A 25823-nucleotide genomic window follows, 5' to 3' on the forward strand; every position below is an offset into this window, starting at 1 on the left:
TCCAAAGGGATATCCTTATGGAATGAGAGCAGATACTAGACTTTTGAGGCTTCAGGCTGGGGCTGCGGCTCTCTCCGCCACATATATAATTACCTCTCAGATATATTAGTTTTAACAACATTGTTCATGCCAAGTAGTTAGTTAATGCTTATTTGTTGAAATTAAGACAACCCCCGCTGCCTGGCGGTTGAAGGCTGGATTCCAGCCAGGGGGAGGGAGATAAAGACGGACATACCAGTATATGGTGGTGGTGCTCACTGACCGTGACAAATGCCCACAGTGCGGTGCTGTCATAGCAATTTTGATAATTATAATGAAATATGCATAAACAAACTTGCACAATTCCTCTGGTATAAATGCAATACATCTTTTCTTCTTTTTATTTATTTGTTTTATAATAAATGCAATACAGTTGATAATTATAGAATGTGGACATTTTTGAAACTTTACATTTCATATCCTTTTTGAAAAGTGCTGTTGTTGAGTAGACAAAAAAACATATGATGCAACAGAAATAACTTTTTTTTTTTGTGAAAACCAGTATGTGCACAGCCACAGACACACACAATTGTAGTCCAATTTATAATGAATTCCCATTATCTCCTTCCCATCATCACCACCACCACCTTCAAGCCTCTCTGCTGGATCTTGATGCATATCTGAGCACAGCTGGGCCTCGGGGACTGACGGTGGGACCTGGTGGAGAACGGTTCACCCAAGGACCACCTCAGGGTCCATCCCACACCTTCACCTGGGCCCCCTGGAGGGAGCTTGCAGCCCAGCAGCAGCAGCAGCAGCAGCAGCAGCAGCAGCAGAGGCAGCAGCAACAGATAGGCAACCATGGGCAGTTCCAGTCGTCACAGGGACTCCAGCAGCAGCAAGCCCAGCAAGACATACACAGCATCTTTTCTTCATAGTGCCCATTATGAACTCAGAAACTGGGAGACGTGCCTTTAAGTTTAAAGCACCAGCTGACTTTAATATCCTGCCTTTGTCCCTTAGAGCAATTTCAAATTTTAATGCATTCAAATCTTCTCTATGGGCCCATCTTACAACTATCTGCTCTTGTTTTTGATTGTAATTATGCTTAACTAAATTATTTGTATTTATTTTTCATGCTGATCTGTTATTAGTATGATCTGTGCATCTGCAAAGTTTGGTTATTTTTATTTTTATGTTTTCATTTGTATATCATTTTTATTCATCTTTATCACTAAGGATACTAGTATACTGTTGGAGTGGGGGGTGTAGTGGGGGTTGAAATGTTGGAGGAGCCTTATATGTATGTTTTGTTTTGTTGTTCTGTGTTGTTTATTGTTGTTGTTGTTGTTTGTTGTGCTTGAGGAAAACCTCGAAAACGAGTTGCTGCAACTCAATGGTTGATCCTCTAACGAAAATTTCAAATAAAGGCTTCATGCAGGGTGGGCAGGGGCAACCAGGTATGCCCCCATCATCTCAGCCCCTATCTGTCTGAGTTCAGTGATGCTGCTAGCCCTTTCCATGACGCATATTTTTAATAAAGGATGCATTAAGCTAAGCATCACTGCATCCACGGGACGCATACAACTCTATCCTTCCTGCTATCAGTCATTTCACTGCAGAAGCTCAGCTGAGCTGCATGTGGTGCAGTCTCCACAGCTGTGCGCGCTGGCATTATTGATGACGAGATGATTGAAATTGTCTTGTAAATCCATGCTTATGTCCTTTATTAACTACATACAAGTAGCTATTTGCCATTATTTGATTAAATCACCGTACCAATCACCGGGACCCATAAAAGAATTCTGGGACCCATTTGAATGACCGCCTGTGGGTCCCGGGACCCATTACCTTGAAAACCTAGCAACATCACTGTGAGTTAGTTACATGCCATGAGGGCACAGGAGGTTCGCACCAACCAGAGAGACCCCGAATCGGACCGGTATGATATGATATGAGCGCCTCTCTCCTCTGGAGGAACGTTTGAAATCCAACTTCTGACTCAAGTAAAGCTCATGTTTGTAAATACATAGGGGAGCACACAGGGGCGTCACAAGTAGGACTGAGTTACTAGGGGCCGAGGTAGAGGGGCCCTAGTAACTTTAACTATTGAAAAATAGATATGCAAGCTCACTGTGAGCTTGTAGATCTGCTATTTTTGAAAAGTCGTGAAAATGGTTGCAAATCTTTGAATATATGCATTTTTTAAGCGAACATTTGTAACTAAAATTTTGCCCCTGGAACAAAATATTTTGAGATGGGGGTCCGTGGCCAAATAGATATCATTTTTTGGGTTCTTGACATGAAAACGTTTGAGCATCACTGACATGGAAACATAGGTTTCTTGCACACATTTGCCGCGCTGTGAGCTTGTATATCTGCTATTTTTCAATAGTTAACATTTTGCTTCTGAAAAGCATTACATTAGAGTTCGGGAATTTGCACGGTGGAAAGTCGCAACTCACTGAACACCCAATCATTTTAACTTTTGTGAGTTTAGATTTCGATAGAGATGGTGTAAGAGCCGTTTTATTATATAACTCCGTTCACTAGAGGTCATATGTCAAGATTCAAACAATTTTTGACTGTTTGAATGCTCTGTTTTTTGGGCTGTAATTTGTTTATTAGTGTTTGTACTAAAGCTACATTAAGAGTAACGACAATACTCTGTATGTTGAAGAAAATAAATATGTTATTATAAACGGTATGGAAATGACTGGACATTGTTTCTTAAGAGCACACACACACACACACACACACACACACACACACACACACACACACACACACACACACACACACTGTTAGAGAATTCTTTGGATATACTATACTAAATATAATAATATAAATAAATTGAATTTCCAGAGGGTGGAGTGCAATGAGTACAGTATTTATTACAATATAATCAAGAGCTCTGAGCGACACGCATGCGATCGTGCCGCTCCCGTTTCTCAGGCCTGGTCCCATTATATACACCGACAGTGTGACAAGAATAGTTGAGAGGGTGTCCACTAAACAGTTGTCTAAAGATACAATTCAGTTGTGAAGAGTCTTCCATGTATGGGCTGGTGACGTCGTAGGGTAGCGTGGAGCCACTGTCCCCATAGACAGCTGTTGGCTGAGTCAGTCTTTCTGTGCCAACTGAATAATACTATTCTTAACTTACTATGGTAAAGTGACATTACTGCACATATTAAACAGTCTTATATTACATTTATTAAGATATCTATCACATAACACACACACACACACACACACACACACACACACACACACACACACACACACACACACACACACACACACACACACACACACACACACACACACACACACACACACACACAGCTGTCTCAGCTGCCAGATAAAATCCCCATCATCAAACCAAGTGGTTTTGGTCAAATTAAATAATAACTAGAAATACTGTTCCTTCGAAACAGTGTGGGCTCGATTCCAACCCAACAAATAGGATACTTTAAGGTACTGTAAGGTACAGTACCCTACAGTATTGTACTGTACCTTACTATACTGTACTGCACCTTACTGTACTGTACTGTAACTTACTGTACTTTACTGTACTCTACTGTACTTTACCTTACTGTACTTTACTGTACTCTACTGTAACTTACTGTACTTTACTGTACTCTACTGTACCTTACTGTACTGTACTGTACTTTACTGTACTCTACTGTACCTTACTGTACTCTACTGTACCTTACTGTACTGTACCTTACTGTACTCTACTGTACCTTACTGTACTGTACCTTACTGTACTATACTATACTGTACTCTACTGTACCGTACTGTACCTTACTGTACTGTACTCTACTGTACCTTACTATACTGTACTTTACTGTACTCTACTGTACTTTACTGTACTCCACTGTACCTTACTGTACTTTATTGTACTTTACTGTACTTTATTGTACTTTACTGTACCTTACTGTACTTTACTGTACTCTACTGAACCTTACTGTACTTTTACTGTACTCTACTGAACCTTACTGTACATATTCTATGTGTTCTAGAGGTGTATATTGAGTGCATATACTGTAGGTTAACAATCCCAGATCACATCTGTCCTCCACTATGTCTATAACCAAGGCGTTCTTCTATGTGGCCACTCCAGACTGAGGAGTGGAGCATGACTTTTATTGTGTTTGTGGATCTGATTTGAAAATGCATTGGTTGTGATATCTCCCTGAAAACCAACAACAACCACTAATACGGCTGATTGTCCCTGCGGGTTCTAGGATATATACTGTAAATCCCATTGCCCGGGATCCTAAAACCTTATTCTTTTTAAGTAACATTTCTAAAACACTACAAAACATGTCTCAAAGACAAATACAAGCAAACGTCTCCACAGTAACACAGTAACAGTTGTTTGTGTGTGTGTGTGTGTGTGTGTGTGTGTGTGTGTGTGTGTGTGTGTGTGTGTGTGTGTGTGTGTGTGTGTGTGTGTGTGTGTGCGTGCGTGCGTGCGTGCGTGCGTGCGTGCGTGTGCACATTGTAGATCAACTTCATAGCAGTATTAAGTGGTCCATCTATGTTTTTTATTAATAATAAAATCTGCAAAGTAACAAGTAACTGAGGCTGTCAAATGCTGTATTTATAGTAGAGTATATGTAACAAAAATGGAAAGTAGAGTAAAAGTACCTCAAAATTGTACTGTAGGTACAAGTACTTGTATATACTTGAGTAAATGTACTTGGTTACTTTGCAGCACCACAGAACAGCCAATGACAGACAGGCCTTTAATCACAGCTGTCTCAATCAGTAGAGTGGAGAGGGACATTTATAGATATTTGTAGTTTTAACTCAGAATATATACATCACACAGCTTAGATATTTGGATCAAATCAGAGAGCAGACCTGTGTGAACGCAATGATATAGATAGCATATCTGAAGTGTGAACACTGCAGCCACAGCGCCTTAACATAAACATGGGTCTATTATCCTTCTCTCCACTCTGTCCCCACTCACTAAACCCATTGGAAATGCATTGGGTGCTTAAAGTTAAACATTTTTATTTTTTTATATTTATACTACAAAACATTTCAAAACCAAGAATACAAGCACACGTGTCCTCAGTAAGCTGAACACATACAAATTTGAATGGTGTTGAAAGGTGTAAGCGTTTAAGAGATGAAGCGCGCCAAAGTTTTGAGGAGATACTGACTAGTATAGTATATAAATAATGAAGATAACATACGTGTGCTCGCCTTCCAGGCGAGCCCACAATAATAATGAATTGCATTTTTATAGCGCTTTTCCAAGTGCTCAAAGCACTTTACAATGGTTCATACATTCATACATTGGGAAGTTCAATACTTTGAATGTTTTCACCTGGTTTTCACCATGATGTCCAGATTGGATACCTATAGTGGCATGTGTTCACACTGATTTCTGGCCTGTCAGTGTCCAGATTGGTTTGATCAAGTGTGAACAGCAACAAGGCACCAAGTGCCTGCAGTCTGAACAAGAACGTAGTCTCCAGATTTGAATGGTGGTCAGTGTGTGTCTGGATCTGAACAGTGGAGGTGCAGTCTGGTAATAGGCTCGGACCTCTAGAGCAGTGGTTCTCAACCTGTGGGTCGGGGCCCCCAGGGGGGTCCCCAAATTATTTGATGGGGTCCCCAGATGATTAACTTAATGTGCAACATTGTTTTCTCACTCAACTGTAAACAAACCAACATTACGTTTAAAGTGTGGGTATCTGCACATTTCTAAAGTGACAATGTAAGGACTTTTTAATACCTCTAAAATGACAAATGAAACATTGGCCAAATTGTCAAATATTAGAGGCAGAAATGTGAAAATAGCAGATCTACATGTTCACAACGCCTGAACATGTAGATCTGCTATTTTCACAATAGAACCGTGTTATACAAAATGTAGTGTCCAAACTCTAAGTGCTCGTCAGGGTGGGTGGGGGGGAGGTGGTCCCCAGTTAAAATATGATAATTTTGGGGGTCACGGCCTGAAAAGGTTGAGAACCACTGCTCTAGAGCAATAGTTCCTAAACTTTCTTCCTTGAAGTCCCCTTCTATATAGATTTTGTTTTCTTGACAATGTTTGACATTTGACAATATAAGGGTGCCCAGAAGGGGGCACTGTTATCTCTCAAATATGACTTGCTCTGTTTGTTGCCTTTGTCCTTGTCTCCTAAGCCAGACAACCCATCTCTGTGTGTGTGTGTGTGTGTGTGTGTGTGTGTGTGTGTGTGTGTGTGTGTGTGTGTGTGTGTGTGTGTGTGTGTGTGTGTGTGTGTGTGTGTGTGTGTGTGGGGGGGGGGGGGGGGGGGGGGGCTTTTCACCCATATACTGCTATAATGCTTCTGTTGCACCGACTGTAGAAGCAATGTTTAAGAAACACAGGATAAGATGATGATTTCCTTTGTGCAGGCATGCGTGAGTAAAACAGCTTTTCATACCTGATATCACTTTTCCAGACGTGTACAATAGTCATGTTATCACAGCTGTTTACTTATAACTCATCCAAAGTACACAGATGTCTGTATTAAGCAGATACAGATAAGTAGGATATACAGATACATATCCTTTCAAGTTCTCATATAGGGTCAAGGACACTGATTGGCATTAATAATGAATCCTTTAGTCATACATTACTTGAATTAAACTTTGACATTTCTTCCTCCCCTCTACCATATATGGAGTGTCAGTTACACTGTACACAATAGAGGCGGATCATTATATGGAACTGAAATGAAAGTAAGTAACATTTTACCCACGACGACGACAGTGAACTGAACAGTCTGGACTACATTTACACATGACATAACAAAGTGAATAAAGGACAAAGTTCATGTAAGGTAAGAATGTGTATTATATTACAACCACTTTGGTTCACACACAAACACTTTATTATTGTCCATGTGGACCAAGATGCAAAATGTGACATATCGGTACCATGTGGGTGGACGACTTTTATTTCTTTATTTAGATTTTGGGGGGGCTTTGCAGCAGTGGTGTAAAGTAAGTAGGCCTATAGACCGTTTTCCTGAGCACTACCCTGTAGAGAACGCCGGTGGTGGAGTAGAAGTAACATTATTGAAAATGGGACTTAATTAAATGTAGGCTATAAGTTACTTTACACTGCTGTTTACCCCGCAGCTAATGGCAGCGGCGGCCTCTACAGGGTGTCGCTCAGGAAATCGGTCTATATTAGTGCGACATATTGTGAGCTTGTAGATCTGCTATTTTTAATACATTTGAAGACGTGTGAAACGGGACGTTCTGCATTACTTTTGGTACTATGAGTACATTTTGATTGCAACACTTTTGTACTTTTACTCAAGACAATTTTTAATTACACACTTTTACTTGTAACAGAGTAGCCTACTTCTGCAGTGCACTATTGATACTTTTACTTAAGTAAACAATTTGTTGTACTTGTTCCACCCCTGCTTTGCAGTACATCCCTAGATTAGGCTATGTTTTGACGGATAGACCTGTAATCCCCAAACGTTTTAGCCTGAGACCCAAAAGAGACATTTCTCCCCAGGACTCAAACTATAGTGTAACAAGCAGATCTACAAGCTCATGATGTGGTACGGTGCGACGTGTCGTGAACTTGTAGATCTGCTAGTTCCACCACTTGGTTTATATGGAATTTCTTACATTTTGGATTTTTATTTCATTTTTTGAAAATCCTCCGGAAAAATATTTTTTTAATATGGACACCAGACTTTGGTTGCAGTCTGAAAAGCCTAGGTTGCACACGGCACGTCACCATTTTGTGCAGACTGCAAAGCAGAGCAGTTTGCAGCGCTTTCCGTCTTCATGTTACCAGGCAACCAAAATGGCCACTTTCAGGCACCCGCCCGAATCACATTAAAGTAGTTTTTTTTAAACAATCCTGTCGCCTGTTCAACGGTTCACCATCGTTTACTTGCCACGTTTTAATACTATTACATATTCATTTAGTTTGTTTTTGTATTTCATTCTTTTTCTTCTTAATTTGTTCTTCCTTTCTTATTTTCTTTTAAAAAGGAAGGTTTTGACATTTTCATAATAACGTATTTTCTTTGGTTAATAATAAGTTCACTTGAAGTTCGTTAAATGATTGAATGACATTAGGCTAGTTGTTCCACTCCAGAAATGACAGTTGACAGATGTGAAACTGTGGGGTTGCAGAGAATAGCAAAGAGCAGAGGATGTGGTCACAGTGGAGGCTTTACTTCATGTTTAGTGATGAGAAAAAGCAGATATGAAACCATCAACCATGTGCCTTGCAAACAACATCCTACCTCTCGGCAGCCACCATGTCTGCATGTCTCTATACCAGTATTTATCAAACATGTCAAACATGTACTTGCCCGTTCATCCCATCTGAACACATTGTGTGCCGTGCCACAAGTTTGTTTTGAAAATAGACGGTGGACATATAGGTTTAAAGTGGTTTTAACTGATTTAGATTGTGACATTTTCATGGTGACCCCCTGAACCAAGGACCCCTGGGGGTCCCTGGACCCCACTTTAAGAACCTCTGCTCTGTACGCGGTAACTGGAATAGAGGGAACCTGAGAATTCTGTGCACTATTATTATTTTTTTATTTTATTTAAAGCAGCACTATGTAACTTTTTAACAACACAGCACATGCTTGCAGAGAATCTTGGGTAATGAAGTCGAAAGACATTGGCTGCCATGTTATATGTGTCCAAAGTGGCCACTGATACCCTGAACTAGTAGTGATGCTTTCATATTTCTCACGAATTTATTTATTTTGTAGCCTATTCAAATGTTTTTAATAAATGGGGGAAACTACTAGTCCTGTAAACCAGCCTCCTCTGGAAAACTACATTTCATTTGCTCTCTAAATTAAATGGGGGGGGGGGGGGGGGGGATAGTTGTAGAAACTACTGAGTCAAAGTTCAAACAGTCACTAAAACCATTGGTTCTCTAAGTGGGGTCCGGGGACCCCCAGGGGTCCTTGGAGAGGTCCCTTGCATAATTATTTAATATAGTGCCAGAAGGCCAACCTGAGGGGCCTCATGACCTCCATGAAATGACTGCCCCCATGGTCCTATCACCACATGATAGGCGGCAGTGGCTCAGGGGTAGAGTGGCTGGTAGAGCGCCCACTCGACTCCCCCAGAGCTAACTATTACCTAGCTAGTATAGAGTCCTTGAGCAAGACTCTGAACCCCTAGTTGCTCCTGGTGAGCAGGTTGGTGCCTTGCATGGTTTCCTCCGCCATCAGTGTATGAATGTATGAGTGAATGGGTGAATGTAATGCATAATCTCTGTAAAGCGCCTTGGATAAAAAAGTGCTATACTGTATAAATGCACCATTTACCACATGATTCTACACATGATAAATCTGGTGAACAAATGAGAAACGTTGCTAGTCTTAATAAGCAAGTTGTCTTGCACGTGTCAATTGAAATATTACATGTGCTGTTGGTTATTTGTAATCAAATCATACTACAGGACCGTGACTCTATGCCAGTGCTGTTCTCAATCTGGGGTCCGGGGACCCCCAGGGGTCCTTGTGGGGTTCCAGGTGGCTAACCACTTTTAGCCTAGTTACATTATACGATCTACAAGCTCACAATGTATTGCATTATGAGCTTGTAGATCGGCTATTTTCAACAAAAGAAAAACTTGAGGAAAACAAAACAAAGTTTGTGAAACATTATAACACAAATCCTGTGGGGTCCGTGGCACAACATAATGTCAGATGGGGTCTGCTGCTATACAAGAAATTAGGCATTACATTTTAGCACTGCCAGAAGCTGTGAGCTTGTAGATCGGCTGTTTTCACAACCTTTGCCTCTTTCTTCAGTAGAATTTGGCCAATCTGGTATTAAAAAGGTCTAGATATTAAAGGATTAGTTCACCCCCAAAATGACTTTTTTTTCTCTTGATTAATTATGCCATGGAGACTTGAGTTCAATAATATTTTTAGTTTTTTGTCGCATTTCTAAGACGAACATGTGATTATAGGAAATGTACCCCCATTGATTCCGGATGGGGACCAAAATCAATTTGGGTCAGTGTCCGTGTCAGTGGATATTTTGCGATATATATCGGCCCCCCAAAACAGTCAAAAGTGATGAGTCATCACTTTTTTTCCACTTTTCACAGTTTTGGGCTGCCGAAAGTTAACCCAAGCAATGTTTTTTATGCAAAACAAATGCTTGCAATGGATTCAGAATCATGAAGAACCCCTAGTTTGACCCCTCACATGCTAATTAAAGCAGATGTTTTTCCTTTTTTTTATATTTCTAGTGGAGTCAATGGGACAGTGAATATACATATGGCCATAACTTTTTTTTCGCGATGTTTCCTGCAGAGCAGGCCTTTCATTCTGTGGACCTTAATGACCAAACTAATAGATAAAACAGAAATAAAAAGTACGGCAGAAAATCACAGGTCCTACCCTATTCCTTGAGCTTTTGGGCTTGTGGGTCCCCGGCTAAAGAGTCTCTTTCTGCTGCCTCCCCTATCCTGCGAGCTGCTGTCTTTCTCTCCCTCCCTGTCATCCCAATGGCTGTGAGCATATGCATCCTCCACACTGACTGGGCAGACCACAGTACCACATCTGGCCTCAGGGTTGTCTGGACAACTCGGGGGAATTGCTGTCTTTCTCCCAGGTCTACCTTCATTTCCCCTGATTGGTTCCTCTTCTTGTTGCCGTGGTTGGTGGCTTTTGTCCCTCCCTAACAAACTTCATTGATGGTATCGTTTTCCCATTTTGGTTGTCGTTTCTTGCGGAAAGGCTCCAATCTCCATCGATCTCCCCTTGTGATATTCCTCTTGGGTAGGTCCCATTTGGTCCATGCTCCCTGGGACTCTAGCTCCACTGCTCTTGCCCTTCGACCTTCCTCCTCCAGGCTCCGTCCTTCCTCCTGGATCATGGCTCTTCTGTCCTTGGCTCCTGCCTTCCCCTATTGCTGGATATGGGAAGTTCCAAGACTTTGTCTTTCTGTGCATCGCGTTGCAATGATGTCATGTAGCTTCAAAATACTTTCAGCTTGAGCAACAAGTCAGCTGCCCACTTATCCTGATCTTGTGAGGATGCCTCCATGTCTGACTTGTTCATCCTCGGAGTCTCTGTCGTTACGACTCTACACTTTGCTACCTTAAATTCCTGCACCACGGATGGCAGAGGAAGTTGGAGCTGCCCTGATCATAGTCCATGGGCCATACGAGTTGTCGGTATCAAAAAGGTGGCAAAGGTTACCATGCATTTTATAAAAGCTCTATATCTGTAGATTATATTTTGGTATGATAACCCTTTCTTAGACACAGCTAAATTGGTGTTATCAGCCGCTAGATTTGTTGTCCCATTAACTTTACATTACAGGGGGGAAAAAAAGCAAAGAATTAATCTGCTTTAAGTAGCATATGAGGGGTCAAACTAGGGGGTTTTCATGATGCTGAATCCATTGCAAGCATCTGTTTTGCACAAAAAACATTCCTTGGGCTAAAAACTGTCCCACAAGACTATGGTTTAGTGATGAAAAGTGATGAGTCATCACTTTTCACACTTTTGTGAGGGGCGTTTTAGCCCCACGGATGTTTTTCGTGCAAAACAGATGCTTGCAATGGATTCAGCATCATGAAAACCCCCTAGTTTGACATCTCTTATGCTGCTTAAAGCAGATACATTTTAGCTTTTTTTTCCTGTAATATAAAGTTAATGGGACACCAACTCTAGCGGCTGATAACACCAATTTAGCTGTGTCTAAGAAAGGGTTATCATACCAAAATATAATCTACAGATATAGAGCTTTTCAAAAATGCATGGTAACCTTTGCCACCTTTTTGATACCGACAACTCGTATGGCCCATGGACTAATAGAGGCCTACTGAAGTGCAGCTTGGAGTGATTCCCAACCATTTTCAGAGGTACTTATTGATCTTCGTCTCCACTCCTTCTACGCTTAACAGGAACTTCATACACATGTCAACAGCCACATGAGTCTTGGCAGCAATCCATGCTGGTAAAACCATGCTTTAAACTTCCCCAGAAGCCCTGATATTTTAACCGTCTCAGCCGTTCCTCTGTCTGCTTTTCTGTACTGTAACGTCGTTCCCGTCGGTAAGTGACTCATCGAACCCCTTTCCGAGGCACTTGATTGGATTCTCCTCTATCGATGAAATCACTTCTCTTTGCACCTGCAGATTGATTTTGTTTCGTCAGTTTACCTTTCCTGATCACCATGACCCTGGATTTCTTTGGCTTCAACTTCATTCTGGCCCACGTTGCCATGTGGTCCAGAACTATCAGCACCCACCTCGCCTCCACATGGCTTGTGGTCGGCACAGTACGGTTGTCCATGTAACCTCTAATTGGGGGTTGTCGGATGCCAGATTACATTTTTGGGCCTCCTTCCCAGCAGGCTTTATTAGGAGGTTCATGTCCATGATGAAGAGGATGGGGGAGATTGTACAGCCAGTGTTACGCTCCCCCTTTCCAGGTTTTCCCACTGTGTAGTGGTCTGGTCTAAAATGGTCTGTTTTAAGTCGTAGCTGGATTCGGCCAAAGTAACTGATGATCATTCCCTTTATGTGCTGATGATTCAATAAAAATGTGGTGGATTATAATATATAAATGAATGCACTTCAAAGTAAAAATGTTCACTCTTTGGACATTAAATGTCCTTTTTGCAAGTTCAGTCGTGTTTATTTGTTCTCATTAGCATAACTAGACCAGGCCCTTTGGTCACTGGTCCATCTAGGGACCATGCAAATCTAAATGTAGAACGTCCCACCTGGTTATGCAATACCCATTGTACCTGTTGTCAGAATACTCACTGTATCCCTTGTTGGAGAAAACATTGTTAAAATAATAATAATTATAATGCAAATGTGTTTACCTTTAGGCGACACAAGTGTCTATGGAGTTATCGACCAATCTGATGACCATGAACATGGTACAGTATATATTATAATTTAAAGATTCAATCACATTATTACTAGTTTCAGTTGATGTCATGGCCTATATGTATTTTGATTGCTGACTTAACAGAGAAATCTGAGAGGGACATTTTCACTTACATTATACATTCTTGATCTGGATCTGAGAGGGTCGGAAACACTCGGCTGCGCCTCGTGTTTCCCAATGCCTCTCAGCCGGTGTATACTCCCCCGGTAACCACTCGCCTCTTGTGGCTTATTGCTTTGGTAGATTCCTGTTATTTAGTGTAAATCTGTTTCTTTTTCTTAGATACAGCCGTGTAGGAAACCCCAACACCACACATGGACGAAGACAAAAGGATCTTCATCAACAATGTATGGTCACATGTAACCATACAAAACACACACACACACACACACACACACACACACACACACACACACACACACACACACACACACACACACACACACACACACACACACACACACACACACACACACACACACACACACACACACACACACACACACACACACACACACACACACACACACACACACACACACACACACACACACACACACACACACACACTATGTTCAATTACATCTGTACATTGAATCGGTACTTGATCAAATTAAAAGACTCGACTTGGACTTCAATTCCATTGACACTTGAGCCTTCTCTTGACTTGAGACTTCAAGTCTTTTAAAGTTACTTTGATAACTTCCAAAATGCTTAAGACTTGTTTTTGACTTGAAACAAAAAGTTTAGGACTCAGACTTGACTTTTGACTTGTCAGTCTTGACTTGAGACCTAACTCGGGTCTCAAGAGCAAAGACTTGAGACTTGTACATGACCATGGCGAAGTGTCAAACCTCCATGTTTCACTGCCAAACAGTAAGTGTAAATAGCCTATCTACACGGTCAAGTTCTTCCTTTTATTCTTTGTAACTTTTGAGTTGATGCCATACTGACTTGTGGGTGAGCAATGTTTTATGGTTAAATGAACTCCTCCTAGGAGGACGATCAGATCCACCTCAAACTTGCTCAGTGTATTTTATCACAAATAATTGTATTTTTTATTTATGTATTTTCTTTTAAATATTTTACACTCAATGTTTATTCATTTTGTTTTCCTTTTTCACCTGCTGTCTGAAACAGGATAAACACATTTCTTTTAGTACTTTTACAGATTTTGTCCAAACATCACACACATCGGTACATATATATTGTAATGAGATCAAAACAGATCTGTCAGATTTTTTGTATTCCATCCTGAACAAATTGGCTTCCAAAGTTTCCTCCAAAGTTTTGAACAGAATGCCTCAAATCATTTCCGTGAAATCTTGCACACACATTCCCACTACTAGGCCATGGGAGAAATGCCACCCTTTTCACATTGTCCTGTTCATAGCACCACCAAAATGTGTCCTAACATCATGCAAATGTGTACACATTATCTCTATAGTCATGTGATCAAGACAGATCTGTTTCAGTTTGCCATTTTCCATCCTGACTGGCAAATTCCTAACATTGTTGGCCCACAATAACCTACCTGACCTGGCTGAGACTTTTTTACAATTACGTGTTTATGCTTGCATATTTTTTTTCAAATGATTGAAATGTATTGTGATAAATGAATACATCTTTATTTGTATGTTTTAATAAACTGCTTCAGTGTGTTCATCATAACATGTTGTCATCTGATCGTTGAATGTCAACAAGTTGCATCAGATCGCTGCTTGTTTTTGCATTTAAATTGAAACACAAGCATTGCAAACTGCTTCAACATCTCTTATGTAATGCCAGTGGTTCTCAAAGTGCGGTCCGGGGATCACCAGGTGTTAGTCCCTGAGAGGGTTCCAGGGGGTCCCCAGATAAATTAGTTTATATGGAGTTATGTTATACAAGAACAGTGTCATGTATACTGTATTTATAATAATTAATACAATTTATAATGTATTTATAATCATTTATACCGTTTATAATCATGTATTTATAATCATTCATTCAGTTTACAGTAAGAACAGTGTTATGCATTGTTCAGATTGAATACATAAATATCCATAATCACTCAGCACTCTGCTCAACTCTTTTCCCGCCAATGTATGAATGAATGGACCATTGTAAAGCGCTTTGAGTTCGCAACTTGCTTAGAAAAGCGCTATAAAAATGCAATCCATTATTATTATTATTATTATATGTTATAAGGATCTTTTATCTTTTATGTGCGTTATTAAGGAACATTATCGATGCCTTATGCCCCATAGGGGGCAAAGAGTAAGTAAGTATCAGGATATTTTAATACCATAAAAGCTTACCTTTGCGATTTTATAAAAAAATATCCATCAATTATCCAACCGCAAGTTTTTGTAAAAGACTAGCGTATCCCTCATTGTGTTGTGAAAAATAAATAAATAAAAAGTACGGGCGCTTCCGTCCAATGAACGAGGCTGAAGTTTGTCCCTCGTGCAGACATAGAAATGGAGAATCTAGATCCAGGCATAGAAATGGAGGAGAAAAGTGATCCCGCCGCCATTGTTGTTTATGTGCGCTCCAGATTTGAGATTAACATTACAGGATTACGCTGCTACACACCCGCACCACCCCTCATCTGCTTAGAGTGCTCAGACAGGTAAAAGAACGAACGCTCGTTATGGCACCGCGGATAAAAGGACGAGCGTTTGTTCGGCGTTCCTTGGCCCCCGTATCACTGCTTGCAGCTATATTAATTTATTTACTACTTTATTAACATAACAAACGCATATAATACAAACGCATATAATACGAGATACTAGCACAGGAGTATGTTGAGCTGTGCTTTCATTTTTTCCCACCACTCATGGAAATCTGGACATGTTTGAGTATCCGTCTTCTCTTCATTTCTTTGTGACTCTTGCATCACAGTCATAGTTTTTGTGTATGGTAGAATTAAATGTTTTGGAGCTCGTTGTCAAGGCTTATTCAAGATTATGACCTCTGACATCTGCTTTCTAAATCCTGGATTGATAGCAACCTTTTATTTTTATCAGCAGGCATGACACTTTGGGAATATACTAGGTCCAAGTCTTTTGTGAATCCTATGTTTTTGGTTTTTAAATAACAAATCAGAACTTGATATTTCCTTTCCGTTTTTTATCATGAATAGTTTGGTCATAGCTTATATTAATATATTTTAACATCAATATTATTCTTCCTGTTTCTATTGGACGTGTTTACAATGGCAGTGACAAAAAAGTTTAGAAACTTGAATCTAAAAACAGAAATGAAGACAAAAAATAATTATAGCACCTTTTCAGCTCTCTATTTTCGCCTATTTGATATTGTGCACAAATCAAGAAATGCATTGATAAATAGATGATTGAATACCATAGAAGCTGATGTTAGGGGGTGTCTTTCTTTTCTTTTCTTTTCTTTTTTCTTTTTAAATAAGTCGACCCATTTGTGGGTCCCTTAATTTAATTTTTTTAGTATCATTCAAAATAATTTGAATATTATCAAATGTCTCTTTTGGGTCACAGGCCAAAAGGTTTGGAAACCACTATGCTCTGGAGAGCTGTGCATACAAAGTTTTACACAGATCAACTCAACCTGTTGTGTTATAGTGCCACCATGTGGCTAATTTGAAAACCTTCAAGTGGGATTTCTTCCTCAGCCTAGTGCAAATTACACTTGTTTAAAATCATGATATGTGTTGTTTTTGTTCAAAACAGCTAATTTTGGATATTTTGTTTATGTTTAGTTTAATACGAGAAATATGAAAGACCCGGTTCGTTTAATATAGTACTGTGTACCGATTTGCGTGATTCTTGAAAAAATTTGTATGAGTAGGCTACTGTTGAAACATATGTTTTGCAAGAATCTGCCTCCTGGTGGTGCTATAACACTAACAGGCCCATGTGAAAGATTGCAGAGGTTCTGCCCTGGCACCCAGGGAGTGTGCGTGCCATCGTGTCGACAGTGCCAGAGATTAGCTGTTCACAGACAGGACGGACGGACACACACACGGACGAACGTACGGACATGGTGCAAAATATAGTCTCCCCATGCCTATCGGCCTGGCGGAGACAATAAAGTGCTTAACAATAACAGTGAATAAATCCAAGGTCAAGATGAAATAATGTTTCCAACAATTTGACAGTTAAAAAAAAGCATGCTTTTTCTTAACTGTCAAATTCACTGCAGTGTGATAGAAGTGAGTTTTAAGAAAAATAATGAGGACACTTTGCCTTCCTGAGACCCAGGATTCAGGAAGTTCCACAGCAGGAGCCTGCATGGCAGAAGAGATGTGAAGTCCAGACTTTAGAACTGTCAGTATGGCCCTGGTGTCATGACCAGGAATGGATTGATTCATTATTATTGTTATTATTATTATTACCCTTATTATTATTAACATCATCATCATCATCATCATCATCATGTTCTTTGGTAGGTGTAGGATACGGTATGTTTGTGTTTCTGTGTGACTAAAAGCAGCAGTTGCCTAGGTTAAGGCTGTGTTGACCATATATGGAGTGTCAGCTACTGTACAGTCATAGAGGCGGGTCAAGATGAAACAGAAACTATATTCAGACACGCAGACAACCATTTTTATTACACAAGAACAAAACAACAGTGAACAGTCTCGAGTCGACATGTAGGCCTAGGCTACACGACACAACAAAGCAAATAAAGGACCAAAGTGTACAGCTTAATGTAAGGTAAGGACTTTTATTATAGCCTACAACAACAAACCACTTGGTTGTTGCCTGTTGGTTCAAACACAAACACTTTTAAATACTGATTATTTCAGTGAGTTCCACTTCATTACCCCTCCCCCACTCTTCCTCCCATCTCTCTCTCTCTCTCTCTCTCTCTCTCTCTCTCTCTCTCTCTCTCTCTCTCTCTCTCTCTCCGTTGTTAGTTATATTATGATGATGTCATTACAAAAATGTGAAGTGAAGAAGACATATTGACCATTCTGTAAGAATGTTTATCTAATGCAATAATAAGTGACACAGGGAGCGCTTCGCTGTTACTACGTCACACATGTAGGCCTTAGCCTGCCTGGGCCTGTAGACGATTTCCTTGGAAAGCTGCCATGCCGCGGTGTAAACAGCAGCCAGTGGTGGAGTAGAAGTAACATGATTGAAAATGGAAAATACTCAAGTAAAGTACAAATACTCAAACTTCTGTACATTTGTACTTAAGTAAATAAATGTAGGCTACAATTTACTTTACAGTAGGCTACTGTGTTTATACCGCAGCTAATGGCGACGGCGCCCTCTGTAGGGCCGTTATTTTACAAGCGTTACCTTGACTGACCTCATGTCAACACAGTCAGCAGCACTCAGCACCCATTGGCCCAATTCGAATCCGTTGACTTGTTGACTCACTGACATGAAGCTTTCTCACTTTTCTCAAAGGGAGACAGAATGGAAGAAGAGGATTTAGTTTAGAAATAAGGGAACACATATGATCAGTCAGTCATGTTCAAAGTAAACACAGAATATGGAAATACAATTTAAAACAAATAACATTATAACGCATAATCTAAACAGAAATTAAAATGTACAGCTGAATTTATATAAGGGTAATAATAATCAGAAGAAGAATCACAGCCTTTAAAACAATGAGTGTAAATAAGGACAGTGAAGAGTTTTAAATGTGATGATTGATTGATTGATTGATTGATTGATTGATTGAATAATTTATAATAAGTTTGCAATAGAACAAAGTAGTTTCATGACAGCACAAATCACTGGTACAAGGTCAACTAAAAGGAGATCCTAGTAAGCTTTACGGTGTATTTACACAGGAACCACTTGTCTTTAAGTATCTCATATAACATTGAAAGACAGACAGATAGAACATAGTACTTTACATAGGATAACATCAATTACTAAAGCAGCAAAACGGGGGCTTAGTCATTTTTCAAGTCACAAGTAGCAGCCGTCCAAGGGTCACTTTTCAGGCCAATTTTTAAGGAGGCTAGGGATTTGCACTCCTTTAAGGCCTGCGGCCTTCCCCTGACCCTTCTCTGTATTTACCTACTGTATATATTTTTTGCACTGTTTATTTTATTTTTATTTACTTTTTTTTTACTATATCTACTACATAGTACTGTGTTCTATCCGTCTGTCATTCAATGTTATATGAGATACTTCAATGGTTTCCTATGGAAATAAACAGTCTTTTCTTTTAGTTGATCTTGTACCAGTGAACTTACTGTACCGTCATGAAACTGTACCTTTTTCTATGTAAACTTCTAATAAAGTCTTCAATCAATCAATCAATCAATCAATCAATCAATCAATCAATGCGGTAGGGCGTTCCACATGTTGGTGTTATAGCTGAAGGACGAAGTGGAGCCTTGTTTAGAGTTAAATTAAAGCAAATGAACCCAGTCTACCTTCTCCTGGAAATCACGTTACTTCTGGTGAAGCTGCATGGGGTTTTCTTTTAGCCTAGTTTTCTTTAGGGTGTGGTATTATGTTAGTCCTTTAGTATTTGTGAATGTAGTAGTACCTAATTGCTTAAAGAGAGGTCCAAAATAATAATACAATAAAACCAACATCCACATCCAACCGCCACTGTAGTTTTAGGCTATTTTTATAAATACATTTTATAAAAGTAACAACAGCGTTGTTGTTTGATTTAGATCCTGTGGTCTGGAAGGACACCTATTGGTTGACTAGAGGTACTGCATGTAGTCTATCCACGTGTAGCAGATATGTTGTGCCTCAAACCAGGTTTTAGAGTTAATGCTTGTACTGTATGTAATCTCTCTATCTCAATGTAATTTTGGGAATACAGAATGAGATCTTTCCTGAAATTAATCAATGTTACGTGTGTGTGTGTGTGTGTGTGTGTGTGTGTGTGTGTGTGTGTGTGTGTGTGTGTGTGTGTGTGTGTGTGTGTGTGTGTGTGTGTGTGTGTGTGTGTAGAAACATATTCCCAGCATCATGCAGGAGACTGAAGCACAGAGAACAGAGATGTCTGCCAGCAGTGATGTGGTTGTGGAGAGAGAACCATCTATGGATCCACATGATAACTTCAACACCGTCACCAGGATCCCACAAAACAGGTTGGAACTTGGAACATAACATGCATTGATGAATTACTATCTGATGTGTGTAAATGGTTTAGTAACCCATAGTCCGGAAAATGTGTCAATCTTGTGCAAATAATAGCAGGAACTATAAACTTTTCAAGATTTCAAATTACCTGAAAACCTCATGACGTTATCCCCCCCATCACCCCAACACAAGGCTAGATTAGATTCCTGGCCTGCCGGAACAATTGTTACATGCCAATACTCTCTCTCCATGTTTCGTGTGTGTCTCCACAGTAGCTGTCAAATTAGGATTTTTAGGATTAGGATTTGGTCTCGGCCTCGACTTTAGTCTGGACCCCGTTGGTCTCGACTCTGACTCAACCCCTTCCCACACTTGGTCATGATTCAGAGCACTCACCCCCTAGCACTCACCTCTTCAGACTCCACCTCACCCCCTAGCACTCACCTCTTCAGACTCCACCTCACCCCCTAGCACTCCCCTCTTCATACTCCACCTCACCCCCTAGCACTCACCTCCGCTCAGACTCCACCTCACCCCCTAGCACTCACCTCTTCATACTCCACCTCATCCCCTAGCACTCACCTCTTCATACTCCACCTCATCCCCTAGCACTCACCTCTTCAGACTCCACCTCATCCCCTAGCACTCACCTCTTCATACTCCACCTCATCCCCTAGCACTCACCTCTTCATACTCCACCTCATCCCCTAGCATTCACCTCTTCATACTCCACCTCACCCCCTAGCACTCACCTCTTCATACTCCACCTCACCCCCTAGCACTCACCTCTTCATACTCCACCTCACCCCCTAGCACTCACCTCTTCATACTCCACCTCATCCCCTAGCATTCACCTCCACTCAGACTCCACTTCACCCCCTGGCCATAATTTTCTTCTTTGTTTCAGTGAGGTTCACTTTGTAAAACCAGAGAGAGTGTCCCCTGCACCCAGCTGTCTGTTTAAGAGAAGTGATGCGTCCATGGGTCAGCCTCGTAATGGTGAAATGTAAGTTACACCAATACTGTTTCTGTTAAAGAACTATATACCAACATAATACTGTACATGTCATTGTCTATTCACAGGTTCAGCCATACAACATACATACAACTATTTTCCCATTGATAAATTCATATTACATGTCAGGACAATTTGAATTGCTTCCTGTCAAACAAATACATAATGTGTGATTACATCAGCAGGTCCTAACCAATGTCAACCTCCAATATTAATGACAGAGACTAACAATTGTCAATCACATAGCTCAATGGTCATAGCATGGCGTTGCTCAGACTTGGATCTGGCCACTTCACTCCCTTTTCCACATGAAGCTGAGACACTAGAGGGCAGTGTTACTCTGTGTAGTACTAACTTGGTGGACACAGCATTACAAACAGACATAGCTCTAGCAGCAATTTGTAAACACTAGCCCTTACCCGTTCAAAGATATGAGCTCCGAAATGATGTGCAGTGTGTGGATTATGGGATGTGCACTGTGCACACAGTATATGAGGGATGGAAAGTAACTTTAACTGGTGCTTGCATGCTAATATGTAGGAGCATCAATGTAAGAAATACCCGTTCCATTTAACGGCTACAGAGATACTGTGTACCGATCTGCATGATTTTGGACAACATCTGTAACAACATCTGCCCGCCCGCCCGCCCGCCTGGACACACACACACTCCCCCCCCCCCCCCCCCCGTGTGTGTGTGTGTGTGTGTGTGTGTGTGTGTGTGGGTTTGTGTGTGATTGTGCATGACCTGAACAACAGCGCCCCTCCCTTAACATGTGTGGTCACAAAAGGTACTGTAGGCTAAATAGATATAGATACACCATAAAAATGCAATTATACAGCATACGATTTGTGAAAGTGACAAACGGGCTTCACAGTTATGTCAGGTGTGTTCATATGCTGATGGTGATGCGATTTCAGATCAATTGCTCCAGCCACTGAGGAGAAACGCGGTTTCAGACAGACACTCAGACAGACAGACATTCGCAAAATTATAGTATAGATGTAAACATTTGTTAACGTTGCAAAGTTTAAATCCCATATCCCCATCCCCCAGGTGATAGGACCAATAGGAAATACATCAAGATATGTTAGAAAAGCTATTTCAGCTGGTCTTTAAAATACTACAGACCCTTATGTGTGTGTGCGCATGTGCCATTTACAGGTCCATGAAAAGTGACTGGCCCATGGATCACCCTGGTAACTTTAAAAGAGATCTCACTACTCCTGACTCAGGGTGAGAATGATCAAATAACATTAATATTAACAACAACAATAAGCATAATCATAAATACTGTAAGTGTAATAATAATAATTGTTGTTAATGTTTTGGTAACCAGCATAAATTTCTGCTTTGTTTCAGTGTGGGAGCGTCCCCTGCACCTAGCTGTCTGTCTATGAGCAGTGACATGTCCATGGGTCTCATTGGTAACTTTAAAAGAGAACTCACTACTCCAGACTTGGGGTGAGAATGAAATAAAATGCTTCAGTTAGAAGGTTGCTAGCACAACTAAATATGTTAATAGTCATGTCGTCATAATAATAATAATAATAATAGTCATTGTTATTGATGATGCAGGTTACCAGCATTAATTTCTGCTTTGTTTCAGTGTGACAGCGTCCCCTGCACCTAGTGGTCTGTCTATGAGCAGTGACAGGTCCATGGGTCAGCCAATTAACTTTAGAGAATACCTAATGTAAGTTACAACACGTCATTACAACACAACTTCTCCCTACAAGCAGTTAACACACCAGATGTTTCACATGAAATTTTCACCCCAGGATGAAATGTTCAACCTTAGTCTGGGTACCAGCCTGCTACGCTACGTTCCGTGGATTTGTTTTGTCACTTCTCAGCATGGCCTTGATTCAGTTGACTCGTATTTACGAACGTCACTTGTTACATAGGCAACGTTGTTGCTGATTGGATGTTGTTCCAACGAATCAGAGTAGGGTTAGGGTAGCTACATCATCAGCCAGCCAATACACACTGGTGTATTTGTGCCACCCCGCACCACAAACCAATCATAAGCCGCAAACGGTAACATGTCATTAGGTTGAACACCCTTTGGATCGACCACCAAACTCTAACCCTAACCCTAAACCTAACCTCAGTAACTGTGACGCGGGTGATTATCTAACCTGCCGACGCTCTCGGGTGATTATCTAACCTGCCGACGCTGTTCGACCCAACGGGAGTTCGACCTATGGGGCAGTCCCCCGGCAAACGGGTTTCCATTCATTTTCTATTTCCCGCCTCCTTTGGAGATACAGTAGGAGGCTGGCCAGACTGATAAGCAAAGTGACAAAACAAATCCATGGAACGTAGCGTAGCAGGCTTTCACCCAGGCTGGTTCAACCTGTGACGTTACCATAACATACCATAACATGGTGAAAATACACCAGTCTTCTCCTATAGCAATGTCTGTCTGTCTGTCTGTCTGTCTGTCTGTCTGTCTGTCTGTCTGTCTGTCTGTCTGTCTGTCTGTCTGTCTGTCTGTCTGTCTGTCTGTCTGTAGGCTTGTGGAGGAGTAAAGTACAATCCAGTGTCTCTTTGTGTCTCTTTAAGCAAGAAAGAAAAGAACGAATAAATAAATGCTAAAAAGATGATGGACAAAACAATGGTCTGTGTGTGTGTGTGTGTGTGTGTGCGTGTGCGTGTGCGTGTGCGTGTGCGTGTGCGTGTGCGTGTGTGTGTGTCAGCCACAGAATGATGCAGGATAGAGGGGTGTCTCCTGCTGTCAGTGACTGGTCCATGGATCAGCCTGGTAACTTTAAAAGAGAACTCACTACTCCTGACTCGGGGTGAGAATGATCAGATAACGTTAATATTAACAACAACAATAAGCATAATAATAATAATTGGTGTTGATGTTGTGGTTACCAGCATACATTTCTGCTTTGTTTCAGTGTGGGAGCGTCCCCTGCACCAAGCTGTCTGTCTATGAGCAGTGACTGGTCCAGGGGTCTCATTGGTAACTTTAAAAGAGAACTCACTACTCCAGACACAGGGTGAGAATGAACAACAATGCTTCAGTTTGATGGTTGCTTGCACAACTAAATATGTTAATAGTCACGTAATAATAATAATAATAGTAGGGTAATAATAATCAAAGTCGTGTACACTGTAGGGAGCTACAATGGAAAAAACTATGGCTCGTGGACCAACCGGTGACTTTGTACACGACTTCGTACATTTCCCATAGATTCTATGGGACTTGACCACTTGCTCCTGCCCTTCGTGTACACGGTCTGTGCCGTCTATAGTTTCTTAATGGGGGCAGCAGAGAGCCATATGTACACAGGCCCTAGGTGGTGTCCACGACCAGTAGTTTTACATGAACCCTCAGAGGGACACTGTGGGCTTATCAAGTGGTCCGTGGTGGTTCTCAAAGTGAGGTCGGGGGACCCTCAGAGGGACACTGTGGGCTTATCCATACCTTGGCTACAGGGGGGAAATAATTAAATGTACTTTTCATCGTGCCTGTTGCTAAGGTATGGCAACATGATTGGTGTCTTGCAAGACACCAGTCATGTTGCCATACCTTAGCCTTTCCTGAACTGACGCCGCTGTGAACATGTGTACACAGCCAGCATATTACTCAATGCCAAACTTTGCACACACACCCCTTGCCTGCCAATCCACAACCTCCACCCCTCCAGGGACCCCCAGGGCTTATCTCCCGATTAGGACACTTTCCAGCATAGTGACATGCAGAACAAACTGTCCATATAGTATGGTTTACATAAAAGTCAGTTGTCTTTCACACACACACACACACACACACACACACACACACACACACACACACACACACACACACACACACACACACACACACACACACACACACACACACACACACACACACATATATATATATATATATATATATATATCATTTATTTATTTCATAAATATTTTTCATCACAATTGGGTTTGTGGGGAGCCATCCCTGCTTCAAGCTGTCACAGCACGGCACCAACACTTCAAACTAGTTAAAAAACCCAATACAGCAGATCTACAAGCACCTCGCAGATCTACAAGCACCTCGCACATGCCAAGGACAGAGTAGGTTGGCCTGCATAAGCCTTGCTGTCAACACACTATACTACACCACTCAGGCCACCAAGCCAGGTGTGGTCAATTAGTGCCTTCTTTTGATCAGTGGCTTCTGCTTGATGAGTGGCACCAGTCTGTCTTTGTTCCCTGGTCAGTCAAGTTCACTGGGAGAGAATGTTTCAGATCAGTGCAAGTGTATTTGTTTTCCATTTGGACTTACTGTGTTTTGTTGGTACAGTATGCGTGCGACTAACTAATATTTCTGATAATTCCAATTTGTTTGTTGTTTAATTAGCCGGATTGTGAATGCCCTGCATTTTTCTTTCATCTTTAGAACCACACGTGTGTAACAAAACAGAGTGGTGATCATTTGGTGTGGGTGAAGAGAAGAAAAACATTTCATTAAAGGAGTAGTTCACCCCCAAAGTGACTTTTTTTCTATTGAACTCAAGTCTCCATGGCGTGAGTAATACATTGAAAAAATAAGTCATTTTGGGGGTGAACTACTCCTTGAATGTCAGTTTTGTGGTGTTTTGACTGGACACCCTGAGGATATTGCCAGATAGATAGACAGACAGACAGACAGACAGACAGACAGACAGACAGACAGACAGACAGACAGAGAATTGTAGGCCTTGCATTTATTTGACTTGGTTCCAACAGATGGCGAAAATAGCTAATCTTCAAGCTCACAATGCCTCACTGTTTGGACAAAGAGTTGAGGCGTTACATTTTGTAAAACACGGCCTTGTGAAAATAGCAGATCTACATGCTCACAACACCTCACAACGCAGGGCGGCGTGAGCATGT

The 25823-nt window shown here is 41.1% G+C and overlaps 1 protein-coding gene across 12 annotated transcripts in view; it reads left to right on the plus strand.

Moving 5' to 3' along the window:
- Positions 1-25823, plus strand: part of LOC308293413 (uncharacterized protein) — a 116460-nt gene that overhangs the window by 51822 nt on the left and 38815 nt on the right. The window contains exons 1-9 of one of the 12 annotated variants that reach the window (XM_080735912.1): positions 17494-17578; positions 19519-19557; positions 19805-19944; positions 20844-20942; positions 22116-22187; positions 22314-22415; positions 22561-22647; positions 23654-23755; positions 23861-23962. The exons of 3 other annotated variants lie outside the window; for them this stretch is intronic. In XM_080735912.1, coding sequence (XP_080592038.1) covers positions 19823-19944; positions 20844-20942; positions 22116-22187; positions 22314-22415; positions 22561-22647; positions 23654-23755; positions 23861-23962 — 686 coding nt within the window. In that variant the 5' untranslated portion in view covers positions 17494-17578; positions 19519-19557; positions 19805-19822. Of the gene's footprint in view, positions 1-17466; positions 17579-19518; positions 19558-19804; positions 19945-20843; positions 20943-22115; positions 22188-22313; positions 22416-22560; positions 22648-23653; positions 23756-23860; positions 23963-25823 lie in introns of those variants that run through there. 8 more of the 12 variants (XM_080735922.1, XM_080735913.1, XM_080735921.1 and 5 more) reach the window with 8 other exon arrangements.

Source organism: Nannobrachium achirus (genome assembly GCF_963921795.1).
Source record: "Nannobrachium achirus genome assembly, chromosome: 10".
Classification (NCBI taxonomy): Eukaryota; Metazoa; Chordata; class Actinopteri; order Myctophiformes; family Myctophidae; genus Nannobrachium; species Nannobrachium achirus.